Source organism: Wyeomyia smithii, chromosome 2 (assembly GCF_029784165.1).
Source record: "Wyeomyia smithii strain HCP4-BCI-WySm-NY-G18 chromosome 2, ASM2978416v1, whole genome shotgun sequence".
NCBI lineage: Eukaryota > Metazoa > Arthropoda > Insecta > Diptera > Culicidae > Wyeomyia > Wyeomyia smithii.
This window is the reverse complement of record NC_073695.1, coordinates 175023630-175042774: the sequence shown is the minus strand read 5'-3', so window position 1 is coordinate 175042774 and position 19145 is coordinate 175023630. Positions and strand designations below refer to the sequence as shown.

The following is a 19145-nucleotide window of genomic DNA, read 5'->3' as shown; positions in this document are numbered from 1 at the left end:
TTAATTTAGATGCAGATGTTTTGATAAACCTTAAACAAACTCACTACCTAGCAAAGTCATAAAGAAGAAAATAAAATTGAAACTGAAGAAATTGTTTCGCAAAACTATTTTTCGAAACTCAGACGCATGATCAATCAAACTCTATCTTATTATTATAGGGTGTCCTCCAAATCGAGTACAAAAGCTCGGTGCATTGAAAGCTGCCAAGATCTCAACTCCCCTGAATAATTGCACTTTGAAAGCATTAACATAAAATTTGGTTCTTTGCTCTTACGCGGTACCACACTCTTCTACGCATACTTGTTCATGCAGCATACTCCTTTATACAATCAATCAAATTATGCATTCAACACTCTTATTCAAGAATTAAATTGAAAAAAAAAAACAAGTAATCTAGAAGGTTAAATTGGTACCCTACAAAGCATAACACAACCTTCATAGGCCCGGTGATGTCAAGTTTCTTTAAAGCGGAAGGAGAAGAAACAACCAGGGATCTAGAGTACCTACAGAAGACACCGAATGCCAACCTATCGACAGAGATAGATGTGTTTTCTACGGTTCTGACTTTGGATCTCGCTTTTGTGAACATACCACACCAGTGACGATCGCTTATGTCGGGATCGGGAGTCGGCACAACATCATGCGACGTACAACCCATAAAAAAATCAACCCAAGAGTGATCAACGCACGCAATGCCAACTTTAGCAGCGAAGTAACACCAAAGTCTCAGAAGTTGCTATTGTTGTTGTTGATGATGCTGTTAGCTGATAGTTGATTGGTATGAAAAACCGGATCCACAAGTTGCTTGGAATTCTTTCGATACTTTGCTTCGCTCGTATTCTCTAGATTTCTTAGCGCACTTTCCGCCCTTCCATCGCTAGTGTAAACGCATTAAAATACTTCTTTTCATTAGCACATTACTTTTTCTTTCAATAATGGCTTTTTCTACCAAACATAGAGATCTATGCCTGTCACTAATCGAATTTCTTCACCGTTTTGTTTCATTACAATAATTCACACCAAACAACCGCCACTTACGATGCATTGTTCCATTAAAACCGTAGAACCGTTGTAAATAATTCAAAAACAATCTTCTCAAATATTAAAACAGCACTTCCGAATCAACATCGTAGAAAGCCGTAGGCAGCAAGCCAAAATAATAATAACAATCACTGATAATAATTGTACAACTGTTACACATGTAGCATAGGGAAATTAACTAAAACCAACACAAAGTTGAACTAGTGACTCGCAGCCACACAAATACGGAACATAACACGCAACGAAATATACCTCTAACGCATTCTCCTGCTCGACTGCCACTGGCAGTTGGAGATGGAAGAAGCACTAACGAACGAACGATCGATCGCCGTGCCGTTTCCATTCTTCTCTCCGCTCTCGCGGCAAACGAAATGTCCGAAGAGCAAAAATGATAGAACCGGTTTTCTGGTTTGTTTTGAAAATGTTTGCGTGTGAGTTTGTACAAGTTTTGTAGTGCATGCCCGTAGCACGAGGGACAAGATGATGGGCAACGATTGAAATATATTTAAGATAAAATATTTAGTCTTACAGAGAGGTTTGTCATTTTTAATTTATCTATTTTTCGAACAATATACTTCGACGCTTCAATAAAAAAAATCATTTTGTAGCAGGAAACATTTTTTCCTGAAACAGTGCATTGATCTTGTTGGAATTTTGTTTCAATGACCTGTTGTACTTTTTATGAAAAAAAAACAGTGTTGCGCTGCCGTTCCACGTATAGTTGTCTTATGTCTATAAATTAAATGAAAAAAAAAAAGAATGAATGAAAATAAAGTATTTCATGTATATTTAAAAAAAAAATTAATAAAAAAAATATGAATAATACCAAGTCTGTTTGATGATTTTCTACGCATATTCGTCCTATTAGATATTTTCTATTCAAATTCGTCTTACTAAACACTAATCATCATATTTACTATTTGAGAAGTGCTACGGAGCACCATAGAGTTCTTACAATGTTTGACTATATATTTCGAATCACCAGAAATTTGGTACCGCGAATCACTTCGTATGATCATTAAAAAGCGGCACGTTAATGTCTTTGTCAGGGATACTTCAAACCTTGTGGGCTGGTTTATCATCTGAATGCATTCGTTTTCTGAGCATAAGAGGATATTCGCACGAGATGCATAAGAATTGAAAATTGAAACAGTACCTTAATGTGTAGCCAAAATTGTGAAAAACCTCATCTATTTTTAAAGATAGGTCTTCTAATGCTTAGGGGCCATCCACATACCACGTAGACAGATTTGTAACGATTTTAACCCCTCACCACCCCCCCCCCCCCCCCCTTAGACAACAGCCAATATAAATTCTAAAAACTTTGCATGGACCGTGGACATAACACTATAGGTGTTCGAAGTATGCAAAAAGAAACATTGCACTTGATGAAGAGAAACTGTTTTTCCATATTCAATCAGATATTATTCATCAAATCGTCATAAACCTCATTTTCCTTTCAAAAACTACAAGCTTTATTTTGTTTTATAATAATTTTAAATAGGGTAACTGACGGCTTCGTCAGGTGGTATGCATTGTGGGCAGGATTCAGTTTGCCAAGCTCTACTGCTTCTATTTCACTAAGCTCAATGTATGTTAACTTACTTTGAACGTTGAAGTTTTTCTGTTCGCATGAATGAATCACTTCATTAAAAACTTAAACATATTTGTTTTTTTTTTTAACAAAAATTAAACTGCAACACATCCAGATATTTAATCCGGCCGAAGAAAACATTCACGAAACACATCTTCGCCGCTAGTGATATTTGGTTACGCTTTTCTCAAGAAATATACGTTTGTTCACCATCAAATGACCTCAGTTACGTCGTAGGGTACCGGGGGTATTTTGGCCAGCTTTGGGAAGTGTTCGCACAGTTCATTGAAAACAAACACAATTTTTCAACATAAATACCTACTCTATTATACCATTTTTAAAAGCTAAGTGCCTATTTTTAAATACACTGTTCATCAATGCAATATATTGAAAAATATCCTAGAAATATCAAAATTTCTACGAAGTACTGAAAACATATTTTGGTCCACCAAATTTTTACTTTGGCCCACCTTTATATCTATACACGTGTATGGAAATAATACGGACTAATTATATTTAAGATCATCATCGGTATTTTTAGAGCAAAAATAGTGGGTTTGAGGAGAACATCCTTCTGCTGTGAATTTTTGTAAATTTTAGGCATCTAAAAATGAAATGATTTGGCTTATAGCGGTTTGACAAGCATTCTCATCTAATTTCATATCGTTAAATGTGATAAATTAAGAAGTAATTACCTGTAAATTGACACAAGCTGCTTCTTTGTTCACGTGCAACGGCCGAACGGTAATCAGATGTCAAAACTTCGCATGGCCAAAATATGTTTGCTTCAGAAAGAGGCAAACATATTTCGGCCATGCGTTTAACCACTTTTTCAACTTTTTCCAACATGTTAGAGTATACAAACTGTTTTTATGACATTTTATTGATGTTACTACAACAACGAATTGTTTCAAAAGCATACATATTTGTTACAATGGCTTCCGGACGTTGACTTATATATTACCACTTCCTCTTGACTTTGTGTTGACTCAGCCATGACTTTGAATATGTATGAACTAATTCCAAAATAACACTACATAGAGCCAGTTTTTCGCCGAAAGTTATAGTGTAGTATGATTCTTAGGTGTGTTATTCAATGTTGCATGCCTAGCTTTCTAATATTCATTGAATTTATCAGATAAAATGCGTAAAATGCTACCGGGTGGGCCAGAAATCCATGTGGGCCAAAATACCCCCGTTGCCCTATTAGTGAGAGCAAATATCTCATGCACTTTGAATACTCACGATGAATTGAGGATGCGGGATGAACAAAACTTCAATTTATCAAACACATTCAACAGGTTGGTTTAGTTCGTTAGCAGTCGGCACGGCATGTTGCTGGAGTTTTTGTTGCCAAAACAAAAGTGAACTGTTTTTGTTGCAAAACGCGCCATATCCTTTTTTATTAGATTATGACATGTGAAACTATGTTTTGATTTTTATTGAATTGCAAAAACTCGTATTACTATTTGCATATTCCTAAAGAAAGAAATTACTTTATAGATCAAATAGATATAGTAATCAGATTTAAAGTACAAACATATTTCGTGGTAAATTTGGAGCCACTGCACACGCTGCGGACTGCGCAAATTTCTCAATCCCTTTTGTTCTCACACAGTAAACGACAACATGTACCAATCCCTCGACCATCGTGTGTACAGAAGCGCAGCAAATACATATACAAAAATTACAAATATGGCATCACTAGTATTAATTTGCTCGTACAACTTATGACGTCAGAATTCTGTTTATACTTTGAATAGCGGAATAACGAAGAACGTTTATTTGCAATTCATCGCAATGAAACTAGAATAAACGAGTATAGTTTTACAAGCTTTCTTTCTCTCTCTGCTACTGACGAACTAAACCAAATTCTGACTACAATAGAAATATCTTGACCAAAAAGGAACTGTAAGAGTGGCTTTTTCACAATTAAATTTAGAAGCTACGTTGAACATTTTGTGACTTTTCTTAATTTTTCCAAAAAGATAAAAAGTAGGAAAGTATGATAGAAAAATAATATCTCGTAAAGTATTTTCGTAAAGTAAATCAATAAAAACCTTGGAAGCGGAAAAAGGCTAAAGAGAATGCAAAAAATGCTTGTATAAGAAAAAATTCCATGTCCCCGAATATATTCTTACAGTAGACATCATTGTTCATCCAAAACAAGGAGCAACAGAGAAAGAAAGAGAGTGATAAAATAAGAAACGTCAAATGCTTGTAATGAAAATCGTAAAATGCTTGTAATATAAAATTTTAATCAACGAAAATTGCTCCAAAATCTCGTCACGAATCATACATTATATACATTGGGATTGAATCTACAGAACTGTTGAGCGGTCAGTTCCTATTGGTGGTGAAAGGCTGTGTTATTTCTTAACCCGTAAAGACCCGGGACGGAACTTGTTTTTTGAAAATGCTCGTTCTCAGCATTGGAACGGCCGATTTGGGAAAGCTTGGAATTTTATTCAAGGGGAATAGTTGCTCTAAGTTTTGGTTAAGATGCCACCTCTCTGGACCCCTCCCCTTTTTTGTGAGACGCAAATATGTCTGTGTTTTTTCTATTTTTTTCAAACATATTGAGCAAACACTGGGAATTTTCATACGTATCAATTGCTCCATGTATCAAATCATGTCAAGTGGATGAAATATGGTATGTGAGAGTGAATTTTGGAGTTTCCAAATCATTTCAGTACAAAACCACAAAACTACGTATTTTTATAAAAATTCAAACAACAAAACCGTTCTTCAAATTTTAAGCTCTACACTTTTGCGGTAAGGTGTCCTGAATCCATACGCGATGAAATATTTATTTTAGCATGCACATTTTGAGAAAAACCAGTTTAAATTCACCAAAGTACGTATTTTCATGGAAACCTAATTTTCTCAGTGTCCCACGGTAGGTTTCAACTTGGCTCTTCAATTTTCAAGCTCTATATTTTAAGAGTAACGTCTTCTGAATCCAAAGATGATGAAAGATTTTTTCTAGCATGCACAGATTTGGAGAAAATCAAGTTTTCATAAGAACTCGTACATTAGTGAATTCAAACTCGTTTTTCTCTAAACTTGTGCATGCTAAAAAAAATCTTTAAGCATCTTTGGATTCAGAAGACGTTACTCTAGAAATATAGAGCTTGAAAATTGAAGAGCCAACTTGAATCTACTGTGGAAGACTGAGAAATACGTAGTTTTGTGATTTTGTACTGAAATAATTTGGAAACTCCAAAATTCACTCTTACATACCATATTTCATCTAGCTGACATGATTTGATACATGGAGCAATTGATACGTATGAAAACTCCCAGTGTTTGCTCAATCTGTTTGAAAAATTAGAAAAAACAGACATTCTTGCGTCTCACGAAAACGGGGAGGGGTCCAGAGAGGTGGCATTTTTACCAAAACTTAGAGCAACTATTCCCCTTGAATGAAATTCTAAGTTTTCCCAAATCAGCCGTTCCAGTGCTGAGAACGAGCATTTTCAAAAAACAAGTCCCGTTCCGGGTCTTTTCGGGTGACCCTATTTGATACCTGGTTCTGGCAAGGGAGCTGCTGCACAATGGAGCTGGAATTTTCATGGGGAAGTTTTTCTAGAAGACAAAACTTTTGATACCTACCGCTAAACAAAATTCTAAAAGTCGATTTCCATTTTTCTTATCCCGTTTTGCTACAAGATTACCATTAATGTAGGATTCTTTTTCTTCAATGTTCTATTTTTTTTTATCTCCACCAGGCCAGGATTCCTGGATCAGACGTGAAGGCAGAGACCTTCTTTGCTCTTCACCCTTCAGCGAAGCGTTAAGTCATTCCAAAATTTCAAATTTTTCTTACCTCTAAATGCGGCTCTGATCACCACTCATCATTCACCATTCAACAGGAAACTAGAATCCTCAAACAATTGAACTGCAGATTAATTTTGACGATGATATTGTACATCACTAAATGAGTAGGTACACAAAATAAACATAATGATTTTCCTGACATTTTTAGGACAATGATTTTAGTCATGAATTGCTATAATTTAAGGCCATGGGAGTATATAACAGGAACTGATTTAAAAGTTATAACCAAAAACACAATAAAAGCCATGACAGGAATAACAACTAATAGTGATTAATTCTAAATTGAGAGATTTGAGAATAACGTTTAAGCATAGGAGCTACTTTAAGCAGTTTCGCCACATTTTCATCAGTGACTGCATTGACTCTCTTAGTTTTAGTTCTACTCCTACTAGCGCGTAATGCGAATTGTAATTTTAATAGATAGGTTTTGTTAGCTTTCGCAATTAGGACTTATTATTCGTAGGGATTCAAACCTACTTGTCAAAAAAAGGCAAATAAAATTATAACTTACTTAATTGCTAACTTATTGGCAATAATATGAACTTACCGTATTTTGCCGAAAATTAATAATAATTTTATTTGATATAGTTTCTAATGTTGCAACACCAGAAAGCCTATGTAATTCTAGTGTACCAAATAAACAAGGACGCTTTAAATTGCTATTTAAAATTTGTTTTGTATCCTTTGGAACGTTTTCTTCCTTGCAACAACTGAACCAGATCGGTTTAGCATAAATCATCACTGGTCTAAAGGTTTGTTTGTTAATCAAAAGTTTATTCATTTAACAAAGTTGGGAATTCCTGTTAATGAGAGAATATATGCATTTCGTGTATTAGATGCACTTTGCTTGTATAGGTGCTCTTTGAAAACAAGTTTTATATCGTAAATTAGTCCCAAGTATTTAACATTGTCAGTCCAATTTGAAATAACCCCATTCATCTTAATAACGAGATTATTGTTCGGCATGAGAAAAAAAGTTTATGATGAAGAATTATCAAGTGAGTTTTAGAAGCATTGGGAGAGATTTTTCACTTTTGCAAGAAGGCAGAATAAAAATCTTAGCTTTTCTGCAATCGACTGTATATGATATGAAGACTTTTCCCTTTTACGGAAATGCTTGTGTCATCGCAGAAAAATGACTTTGTGCATCCTTGAGATAAATCATGAACATTCGAAGTACATATGTTGTACAGGATTAGACTGTAGTTTTTTAATAATCAATTTAATCTCATTCAAGTTAGTTTCCCTTATTTCTGCAGGTAAATGAACCCGAAAAAAATTAAATTATATCGACGTGTGATTTCATTTTTAATTAAATGTTAGTAATGTTTTGTCTCTAACCCTCCAAAGCGATAAAATGCTTCTGCACTCCACGACTACTTTTTTATCAAACCGTAACACTATGTTCTTCACATGAATCAAATATAATCAATATCTGGAAACAAAATTATTTAAAATTGTTCTCTTTTTTTCTTTTTCAGAAATGCATTTATCGTCTTCATGGTCGGTTTATAATTATCACACCGAATCAATAAAATACGCGCGGTGTAAAAAAGCTGGTTTTAGCAAAACTAAAAACCTGCGATTACTCATCCATCTAACTACCTGTTAATTTCTTCACAAAAATATGCGGGAACAACACTGACCCATTGCAATCAACTCGTGCTCTCTTGCCTTCATATGTTTTTTTTTCATCAACGTACATTTACGCACACGAGCAGAGTAGGGAACCTATGCTTTGTCATTTCTCTAATGTAGGGGAAAGTAGGTAAAGACGGACACCCTAAGGTTTTATCTAAATAATTACTTAGGCATTGCTATTTAGATCGCAGTAGTCATACAAATTGAAACTTAAGGTCATTTGTTTTCATAATCATTTTTGGTATTAGTGAACTTCCTCCAAGTTTTATGTGTTTTGGGTCTTCAAAAATAAGACTACAAATTGCTGTTTTTTGACATGGTTGGGAAAGACGGACACTTGGGGTGGGTAAGATGGACACTACGAAGGTAAAGGTGGACACTCACAAAAAAGATGTAGTACGTTAAGTATTCTTTTGATTTATGTGTTAAGTGATGGCCATGCATTACTCTACGTTATTAGAGTCCATCTATACATCACGTGAACAGTTTGAGAGGATGGGTTTCGATGAAGGCGAAAATTCTCCGCCTATGTGGCCTGTTCTAACTGCTAAGTGATTAATATCTGCTAGTTTCTCTCGCGGGTGTACTTTGTGAACATCTGTAGTACACAACAGATACTACATGTGAAAATTCTTGGAAAATCCGTGTGTCCATCTTTCCCTACCTTAGTGTGTCCGTCTTGCCCGACCTGGTTGTAAATTTTTCAAACGATCGAAGCTCTTCATCGGAGCATCGAAAATCTGCTGGGATTTCACTAGAAAACCGAGGAAAGACTAAATAATCGCTTTACTATTGTGAACAAATGAAAACACGTAAGTTTCACAAGTTTTTCACTATTTTCCGTGGAATAAAAATTACATCAAATTGCGCGTTCAAGAAAATATTCTTTGTTTTACTCACAAATTTGACAGTTTGCTTGCTGAAAACCGATAATGCAACTCAAAAGCATTAACACACTATATAGAAGGTATTCGCATCACTCATAATACATTCTAGTTTGTGAAATATTAAAAGTGTCCATCTTACCCGCAGTGTCCGTCTTTACCTACTTTCCCCTATAGGTTCCCTAAAGCAGAGTTACTCGCGAGAGAAACGAAATCCAACAGCTGTACTCTACATGATCAGCATGACCCTTAACGTCTACGTCTCTCATACATTCTTCTTTTGACAGTCGCGACTCCACACTTCGAATCGCTCTTTATGTTGGCCATGTTTTGTTGATCGCGTTTTATGCTGCGCTGTCGTGCAGTTTCCTCCACTTTGTTGCTGTTTTATTTTTATTTTTTCATTTCTTATTTCTCTCTGCTGTTTCTGCTGCTTGCCCATGGGTGCTTATGGAGATGAAGGTGTATAGAGACATGAATGAATTAATGCTTCACACATTTATTTGAAGTACGTCGTCCGTTGGAGGACGTTCAGGTTCAGCTAAAGGTTTTCGGTTACGATTTGACTGTTTGAACTTATAAACGCGACGTGTCGCCAAGCTAAGAAAATGAGAACCAAAAGATCGTATCTTGGCCTTAACTAGGGTCAACAACAACTAGTGATTGGTTGTGAGAATTCCATTGTCGTTTTCGATAAATTTTGCATGTTTAGTAATATCTTGATCAAAAATTCAAATGAATGTCACATGGTCATAAATCCATGGCTTCTAACCTTTTTCAATCTAACCTAGAATTTTGGAGGTTCAACTTAGATAAATAATAAAATTTCTGGTCGTTCGAATCAAAATGTGAAGCTGATGAATAGTAGGTATTTCTAAGGTAATTATTCGATATTAACAATATTTGTGTTATACATCTTCGTGTCCTTTATCTATTATTATAGTTTATTCAATTTTATTTGTTTTACGGATTACTTTTTCACTGTTTATCCTAATTTCAAAAACTTCAGCAGAATTTCGTTCTACTCTTTTATAGACGTCATATCATCATCATTTGTAGTAATAATATCGAAAACCGTCAAACTAGTTTCTGCAAACAAATGCAAACTCAAACAAGGAAACAAATGTTTGACAAATAACGAGTCACTAACTCGAATTGAAATCTTAATCCTGCTTGGCTGTTTTACTGCTTTCGATGCTGCATCATGCCCTTATGAAATTTATTTATCAATGTGGCATATAAAAAAATCTCTCTTATAGTTTAATCATATGCAAACGAATTAGCCGTTACAGCTGACGCCGGGGTTACGTGGTGACATGAAAAGTAACGAGGGTAGCCACCCCAATGATGATTATAAATCATTTGATCCGGACTACCTTTTACTGGTCGGTTGCTTTTTCAAGGCTATAGCCACTAGAACAATGTGTAAAACCTTTGAAAGCAAGAGTATGAGAACCACGCAACTAACCATTCGGTAGTTTGGCACAGGCTGAGCGATAGTCTCAGTTATAAAGCGAATCAAATTAACTTCAGTGCATTGCAATATGGAATTCATAAAAAATTGATATTATGAATACTAATTTTTTACTCAATTGTTCTTCTGACTACCCAAATGTTTTAAAAAGGCTCGATCTTACTTTATTTTGCAAAACCCTTCTCAAATGCAAGAATACTTCTACCCTTCTTTTGTTTGCGAGAGATCAGTGTCCTTTGCAACCCATCGGTTATATCGATCCCGAAATCACGCGCATATGCTCAGTGACATAATAGGTTTAAAGCTGATTTAATTATTGGAACTGGATAACTGATTAGCAAACATCATTCTTTGAATGCAATCCTTCAGAAAGGCTTGGCGGATTTTTTAAAACTTTTATTAGAGGGGTGATCATTGCGACAAATCTGTCTAGAGCCAATTTCCTGTTTCGCAAATCAATAAAAAAATATTGGATTGTGTATTCAACTCATTGGCTGCACCCCGCCGAAAGAAGGGACATATATTTCATTCAATTACGGGTTCGAGGTTTTAATAATCCTGTTCGGAGCAATCCTATCCCTAAAAAAGTTTCATTACCAACCCCTTTTGCATATTTTATGAGCGGTGTTATATGATAGCTGCCTATTTACAAGTTATATGATAACACACTTATCCTATTTTGAGAAGAGGTTTCAGTTTGAACGAAACAATAGGCTGATTGTGAACACGTAACGAGCTCAGGTCTGCCGAAAAAAAAGTAATAATTATTAAAGTACCAATAATACAACGATATCGATGAGTACTTCAAGAAACAAATAATGTTGCACGAACACAAGGAGAAATCCACCAAGTTCCAGTAACATTTTAGGCACAAGTTTTTTTTTTTAATACTAAAAGCGATGTCAAAGCATTTCATAGATGAGACAATTCACTCATACTTTAAACGTAATCTCAGGTGTTTCTGATTCCTGTGAAAAATCTATCGTTTGAAGGTTTATAAAAATATATTTAGAGTTTTAGTGCCCATGATTTATGAACTAATTCGCAGCAAGATTTATGAACTGTAAAGCAATTAATCTCTATTTCCACGACAAAGGAAAAACCTATCTTTACCTCCGATCAATGAGATGAGAAAGGATAAGGTTTCCCCCTCTTCATCGGCAAAGCACAATCTACAAACATTCAACCGCATTCGAATGGCAATAACAAAGGACCAGATATTAGGATATCATTCAACAGACAGATATCCCGGAACCCTTTTGCTCGTAATCGAAATAACCAATGTGATTAAAACTCCCGTTGACAGTACAGCACCAAGAGCGTGGAAATTCAATCTGCGCGGTAAAGGACGCACCTTTGGAGGAGACCTGCGACTGCGCTGAAATCATTTGTCTGGATGAACAAAAAGAGTTAAGTGAGGCTGAGGATTCCACGTGAAACCAGTCTATTTAGTGCTTCTCCTTGGACTGGATTCTTTGCAGACTGCATCGAGAGAAAGAGAAAGAGATTCCCGCCAGCGTATCGATTTGAATATGAATGAGCCTCGCCCAGCAGGAATATCCAAATCGAGATTAACGGAAACCAGTTCCGATTGCGTACTCTATCATGCGGCGTCGAAAGTACTACGGTAAGGGGATGGTGCAAAAGTTTTCTCTACCGAGGGCACCGCGTGATCTATGCAAATTAGTTTCGACGTAATCGCTTCTTGTTCAGCAGTAGCACCAAGCGACTAACCGCACATAGCGAACCCGGTAGAAAAGTGTTGAGAATTTACGCAATGTATTCCCTTTTTTAATCCAATCCGCATTTTTTCATTTCTTAATGACGCTGAAGATGCTGTGTAAAGGAATCGTTGGTCTGCCATCCTTTTTTCGTCACGCAACGCCGGTATTCTGATAGAGGGGCTACTGCCACAGTGGCAGCTCCTTCCTGAGAGGCAGAAAAAGTCATCAACACTGCTTCTGGTTTCGAGGTGGTGATTTTAAATTGCTATGTACAAGCTTCAACAGATGGCAGGGTTTAATAAATTATAATTATGCGCACGTATTTTATTATAACTTTTTTCGAGTTTACTAAGAAAACTTAAAAAAAAAATTGATCAATGCAAATTGCTATTGTGATAATTTTGGATTGATGGTTAGCGAAATTGTTCGCGTCACTAAAAATTTTGAATGGTTGTAATAACCATGCAAAAAGTCATGTGTCCTTTAGTTCATCAAATCAAAAATCTTCATTTGAAATTTCTGCATTTTCAGGACGATTTTCATTTAATATTCCTAGAGCAGAAGTTAAAGTTTTGAATGATTATGCCTGGTAATTCGGAATCATATACTCAGTTTCATCAGTAGGAAGGGGGTTACCGTTTGCAAATAAACGCACTCGATTTCAAAACTGTCACGTTTATCAAACACTCACTTTCTACCCTTCATGTGCTATGCTAAAACATATCGCCAAACGGGAGCTATAAATTACTTTCAGCAGCAGTTAACATACTTGACGTATCGGAGATATCATCCTTACCTGGAAGAAAAGAAAAAAAATCACGTTTAGTTTTAATGTTTCTCGACTCGTTTACTGCGTAGATATATACGAAATTATTACGACTCATTAAAACCATGCTGGGAAAGCAACAATCGGTTATTATTTCCACAATGCAATGTTTACCCTAGCTGCGACAACACAGTGAATAAGGGAAATTTCGGCAATAATGCGGCTAAACCTGCTGCTTTCAGCGTTGTTACGTGAGGGGTTGTGAGCAATTGTTTTCACTTTCAATGTGCTTAGAAAGGTGAACATGTCAACCGTAAATCTTTCAGGAAAATGATACAGTTATCCGTAAAATTCTTTTTGACCACCCGCCAGCAACGCATGGCATGTATGCGAGTGACAGAAGTAATTTCGTAGCTAGGTCTGGCTTAGCGCTCCAGGTGGTGGAAATTTGAATGAATATAACAGTTTTCTTTTGATACCTAACATTTCTATAAGCTATTCGAGCAAAAGGTGAGAAATCAGCTTTGGAAAGATCGAACGTATTTGATAATGAAGAAAAAAAACCAATACAGAAAATCCTGGCGTTTACCCTTATGTTGTCTGTACTCTTAATTAAATATTCATGTTTGTAATATGAAATAATGAGGTCATCAATTTGTTTTCAAATTCTGCCCTTTTTATAGTTAACAATAAAAAGGGTCGATGAATTCAATTTTGAATTTCTTTTCTTCCGTTTGACGATTTGATATTACTTACTGCCCAGAAGAATATATGTTGGATAAATTCATTAAAATATTATTATTCTGATATCATAAAAATATGCTAATCGTTAATTTTATCAGCGAGCGAAGTGTTTTTACTGTGGATATAGGAGAATAACGTTTCTTGGCTTCAACATACTATTATTCATAGAACACAAAGATAATTCTATTAGCATTATTTAAAATTCGTCCAAAACGGGGCAGCCCTCGCTTGTTGTCGAATGAATGATTGCATTGCAATGCGTGACTATGGCTTTGACAGCAAGACTGCATACATTATGTGTGTCCATTGCCCGGACATGGTCCGTTAGAACAAACTAGCTACACAAACACATGCTGCAGCCGGAAGTGAACATCAGTTGGTTTCGGAATTGAAATTGCAACGGTCATTGAATAGTTTAATATTCAGCCGGCGTCGAAAGAACGAGATATAATTACTGTCACGAATCTAACACTTCACATTGACGCAATGGATGACTTCCAAGAACTAGAAGACACAGAAGTAGAGACCGAACGAAATGGTACTGTTGCAACATGCACACATCGTGGTTCCTTCCGTCCGTGCATTTCCTTGAAAAGTGCCCACATGCTCATATTGCACATTTCGGTCACCAGTCAGTGAGTAGAGGAGAGAAGAAACAATGACACCCAAGAGGGACTCGGATGGTTCGAACAGTTAAACGTCCAAACCAGCATTTGCCGAAAGAAAGTAAGGACGAACAGTTACTTCCAAGTCTCTTATTTCCTATATGCACTCATGCATGGTCTGTGTTGGGTGACACGTCTTAATTTTTTCAAACCTCTCAATGGGTAGAGTAGCGAAATTCGAGAGGGTCATAAATTTGCTGCTCTGGCATGCCGCCAAAAGAGCAGGAAATATGTCATTCGTTGAACACTTCCGGAAATATGCCGAAATTTAGGGTGAGCGCGGTGAAATTTGCATGACTTAGCGTTTTTTCTCGACCTCTTGAACTTGTTGATTTGATTTAATTGAAAAATTTGCACATTTTCATACATCTCATCTCATCAGTAAACAATGTATTTTTTGGTATAGAACAGGCCTCTGCTCGAAAATTTCTAGAGTCTCAGAAAGTCGATTTTTTTGAAACGTCTAAGACCTTTGGCATCAAAAAAAAAAAAAAAAGAGAAATAAAAAGTTCGATATCGACGATTTTATAAACTACTACCTATGCATTTTTTATCGGTCAAAAAGTTTGACTTTGACCGAAGTCCGATTGAGCGGAAATTTTACATTGGGACTTTTTTCGAGAAGACGAAACTTTTGAGCCCTATCTCTAAACGATAATCAAAGGTCAACTTTTTCCAAACATCTTATTGGCGCCCTGATATATGTATGTATACCGGAAAATATTTTTTCCTTTTTAATAAAATAAATTATAAATAGACATTAAATTTTAATTTTCAAAAAATAAACGAATTGTATTTTCTTTGATTCTCTCCAAAGAAACCTGAAGAAAACTTGGGCTAAAAAGTCCAGGATGGAGAAATGAAAAAAAACTTTCGAATTTTCAATTTCAACATTTTTTAAAAATATTTTAATCCCAAAATATTCTAATAAATTTTTAAAGGTTTGGATGGACATTTCAAATAATAAAACTCGAAATGATTAACTTTTTAAATGCATCCGTTTTCAGGTTATTTCGAATTTATGTATCAAAAATTATAAAATAAACACTGAGTTGAAAGAGTTCAATTTCCCGTAAAACTTTAACATTATTTCAAAACTTTTGGCTAAAACTCAGAATAAAAGTCAAGTTTTAAATATTTATTTGCGATTTAAACTTCGGTTTAAAAATAACCGAAATGTTTAATCCTATTATGCAATGTGGTTCGAATAGTAATTTCAATTCAAAAAGCTCTTGTTTACTTGGATGGCCAGTAACGGATAACACATGATTAGTTTGGTAAAAAATGACGAATCTGTTGCGGATAAGTAGAGCTGTCCATGTTTTTGGTCAGCTAAGCAAGCAAACTTCGAATCAAATCTGCAATGTAACCTTTCAATTATTTCCGAATGGCAGCATGGTTTTGTGAAAAAAACGTTCGACGACCACTAACCTGATGGCATACATTACTTCACTGATTAGCGCTTTGGATGAGCGCCAACAAGTCGATGCCGTTTACGTTGACTTTGCTAAGGCGTTCGATAAGGTACCCCACCTTCTGTTGGCTACAAAACTACATAAAATGGGATTGCCGAACTGGCTCACGCAGTGGCTGTCGTCGTATCTCAACGAACGCAGCGCGTAAGTACGTATCGACGGAACGCGTTCTTCACCTTTTGCGTTACATTCGGGGGTGCCCCAAGGAAGCCATCTTGGCCCACTTTTATTCATTCTTTTCGTTAACGATTTGTGTTCAACCATACGGTCTCCCAAGTACATATTTGCCGACGATCTCAATTTTTTTTCGAGTGATTACATCCACTTTAGGCTGCTGTGCAATTCAAGCTGATATCGACACTTTGTTGAGCTGGTGTACACTTAACGGAATGGAAGTAAACGTGCAAAAGTGTAACGTTATATCATTCTGCAGAAAGATTCAAGTTATGATGTTCGACTATAGGATGTCCACTGTCAGCATCAACCGAGTCAACACTGTAAAGGATTTGGGCATCCTCCTTGATGCCAAGTTGAATTTTGCCCAGCATACTTCAGCTACAACCGCAAAAGCATATGCCTTATTGCAGCGGTTTCCAACCTTTTTTTTGTCCGCGTACCCCTTGGTGTTATTTTTCATATCGACTGTACCCCTTGGCTTGGTGGTAGATCATGTTTTGGTGGTCTAGTTCAGGTTTCAAATTGAACTATGGTTTATTTGATTGCTACAGTCTTGTTTTAAGGTAAAGCGAGACGGAATCCAAGCATTATTTCACAATAGGTAACAGGACATGGTTACCCAATTTTTATTTTTTCAAAGGCTATTAAATTCCACACAACCATCAGGTTGAACATTTTTATATGCTAGCGCAGCCTGCTGCTAATAGTGCTAACAACACTGTCGCACAACTTGACACACACACAATTGACTTGAAACTAGAAAAGAGCAAAAATCGGGATTTTTCGAGGCGTTACACTTTATAGGCAAGTTTTAGACGACTTCGGCCAATTTTTCGTGTAAATTAGTTTCGATCGCGACGTTTATTAGTGTTAATCAACTGAATGGAACCATATTTGGCAGGTGAATGTTTTTAGTGGTAACAAATATGTTCCATAATCGACCTCAGGCAACATTTTAGATTGTAAGATGGCAACTTCCGGTTACTGAAAAATAGCCAAAAATGGCCGATTTTCACCCAATATAATAATATCCGGATCTAGAATGATACACAGGAGCTAAAAAGCGACCAAAGATACCATTTTGAATTCTAAGATGGCGACTTCCGGTTTCTGAAAAACAGCTAAAAATGACCAAATACTCGTTTCTTTAACTAGTATGACGTTCAAAATCCAGAAATTGTCTCCAAATGCCGTTATGAAATCCAAAATGGCAACTTCCGGTTTCGAGAAAACAGCGGCAAACGACTAAATACCACCCTATATGGATATTCCCGGAATCGTAATGATGTACTGGAGCCATAAATCAACTTCAGACAACATTTTGAATTTTAAGATGGCAACTTCCGGTTTCTAGAAAACGGCCTGAAATGAACGATTCCCATTCAATATGAGTATCTCCGGAACCAGAAAGATGCACAGAAGCTAAAAATTGATCACAGACACAATCTTGAATTTTAAGATGGTGACTTCCGGTATCTAGCAAACAGCCGGATATGACCAAATACCATTTATTATGAATGTTTTCGGATCCAGAATTACGCCCAGATGACAGAAATTGATTTCACAAATCGGATCAGCCATCTCTGAGAAAAGTGAGTGAGTCCAAGTAGTCTTCGGAATATGTTCCTTTTCATAGCTGGATTTCACATTTTTAAACATAACAGGCAAAGTAATAGTCCGATTGCAAAACAAATCAATAGGGTTTTATGGGGCAACTAGACCTTCTTTTTGACACTGATTTTATGAAAATCGGTCCAGCCATCTCTGAGAAACATGAGTGAGATTAAACAGTCTTCAGAACACGTTTCTTTTCATAACTTTTGAACCATAAGCTCAATCTTTATAAAATTCAAAAGTTAAGGATATTTCAGGTAGCCCGTTCATTTGAAACCAATTTTGTTCAAATCGGTTGTGTAGTTTTCGAGATAATGATGTTTCATGATTTTTGCATTTTGATACAAAACCTCTAAACCAAAAATCCGATTACAATAAAATTGAATAGGGTCTTATGGGACAACAAGACCCTTCATTTGCAATTAATTTCATGAAAATCGGTCCAGCCATCTCTGATAAAAGTGAGTGAGAATAAAAATCTGCACACACACACATACACACACACATACATAAAATGCTCGGCTCGTCGAGCTGAGTCGAGTGATATATGCCATTTGGCCATTTGGAGCACTTTTATACTTTCGGTTTTGCAAGTGATTGCTATACCTTTCTAGGAGAAAGGCAAAAAAGTAAATGCTCACTGTGATCAACCCAACCACTATGGCAAATTACTGACGCGGTTGGTCAAAGCGATGAGGGATCGAGTGATGTGTGTAGTTCAAGTATGGGGAGCATTCTTGAGCCCCTTCAAAACTCGAAGAGGTTCAAGGCAAGGTGATAGTCCCTCGTGTCTTCTGTTTAATATTGCCCTGAAGGTGTCATAAGAAGAGCGAGGATTACCACGAGAGCTACGGCCAACTCTTTGGCTTCACCGACAATATCGAAATTGTGGCTCGGACTTTTGTGAAGAGGACGAATACGTACAATGTCCGATGTACGGACTAAAGGCCGAAGTCAAACGGATTGAACTGGTCATTAATGCATCGAAGACGAAGAACATGAAAGCAGAGGGTTCACGAGAAGACAGTGCTAACCTCCCACCATAGGCGTAGCCAGAGGGGGGCAAGGGGGGGGCGTTGCCCCCCCCCCTAAATGTTGACATTGGTGCAGAATTTTGTTTTCAATAATTCTAATAGCACAAAACGACATCTTGACCCCATAGAAACATCTGTGTAAAGTAACAGGCAGATCAAAAATAATTGATTGAAATGCTTGCGCTATGTTGCGTGGAATTGCACAGGTTTTTCAGTTGATCCACCAAGGATATCGCAGCGGCAAAAGTACCGGGCAAATCCACCTGCATCAACTAGCTTGGAGTATTGGGACCGAGCTGTGACAATTCCTTACCTTGATTCTCTTGTAACCTCACTGGAGACACGGTTCGATGAAGATAGTGCACCTGCCTACGCGTTGTCCTTGCTGCATCCCGCTAACGTATTACGCATGTCGTTGGAAGAGTTCAAGCGCAAAACCGAAAATTTTGTAATTTTTTATGAAGTTGACAAT

The 19145-nt window shown here is 36.5% G+C and overlaps 1 protein-coding gene across 8 annotated transcripts in view; it reads right to left on the bottom strand.

Annotated features, from left to right (window-relative positions):
* LOC129719768 (ras GTPase-activating protein raskol) overlaps window positions 1-19145 on the bottom strand; it is a 266716-nt gene that overhangs the window by 48108 nt on the left and 199463 nt on the right. Inside the window, exon 1 of one of the 8 annotated variants that reach the window (XM_055671174.1) lies at window positions 1039-1324. The exons of 6 other annotated variants lie outside the window; for them this stretch is intronic. In XM_055671174.1, the coding sequence (XP_055527149.1) occupies window positions 1039-1045 (7 nt within the window). In that variant the 5' untranslated portion in view covers window positions 1046-1324. Of the gene's footprint in view, window positions 1-1038; window positions 1325-19145 lie in introns of those variants that run through there. One more of the 8 variants, XM_055671166.1, reaches the window with a different exon arrangement.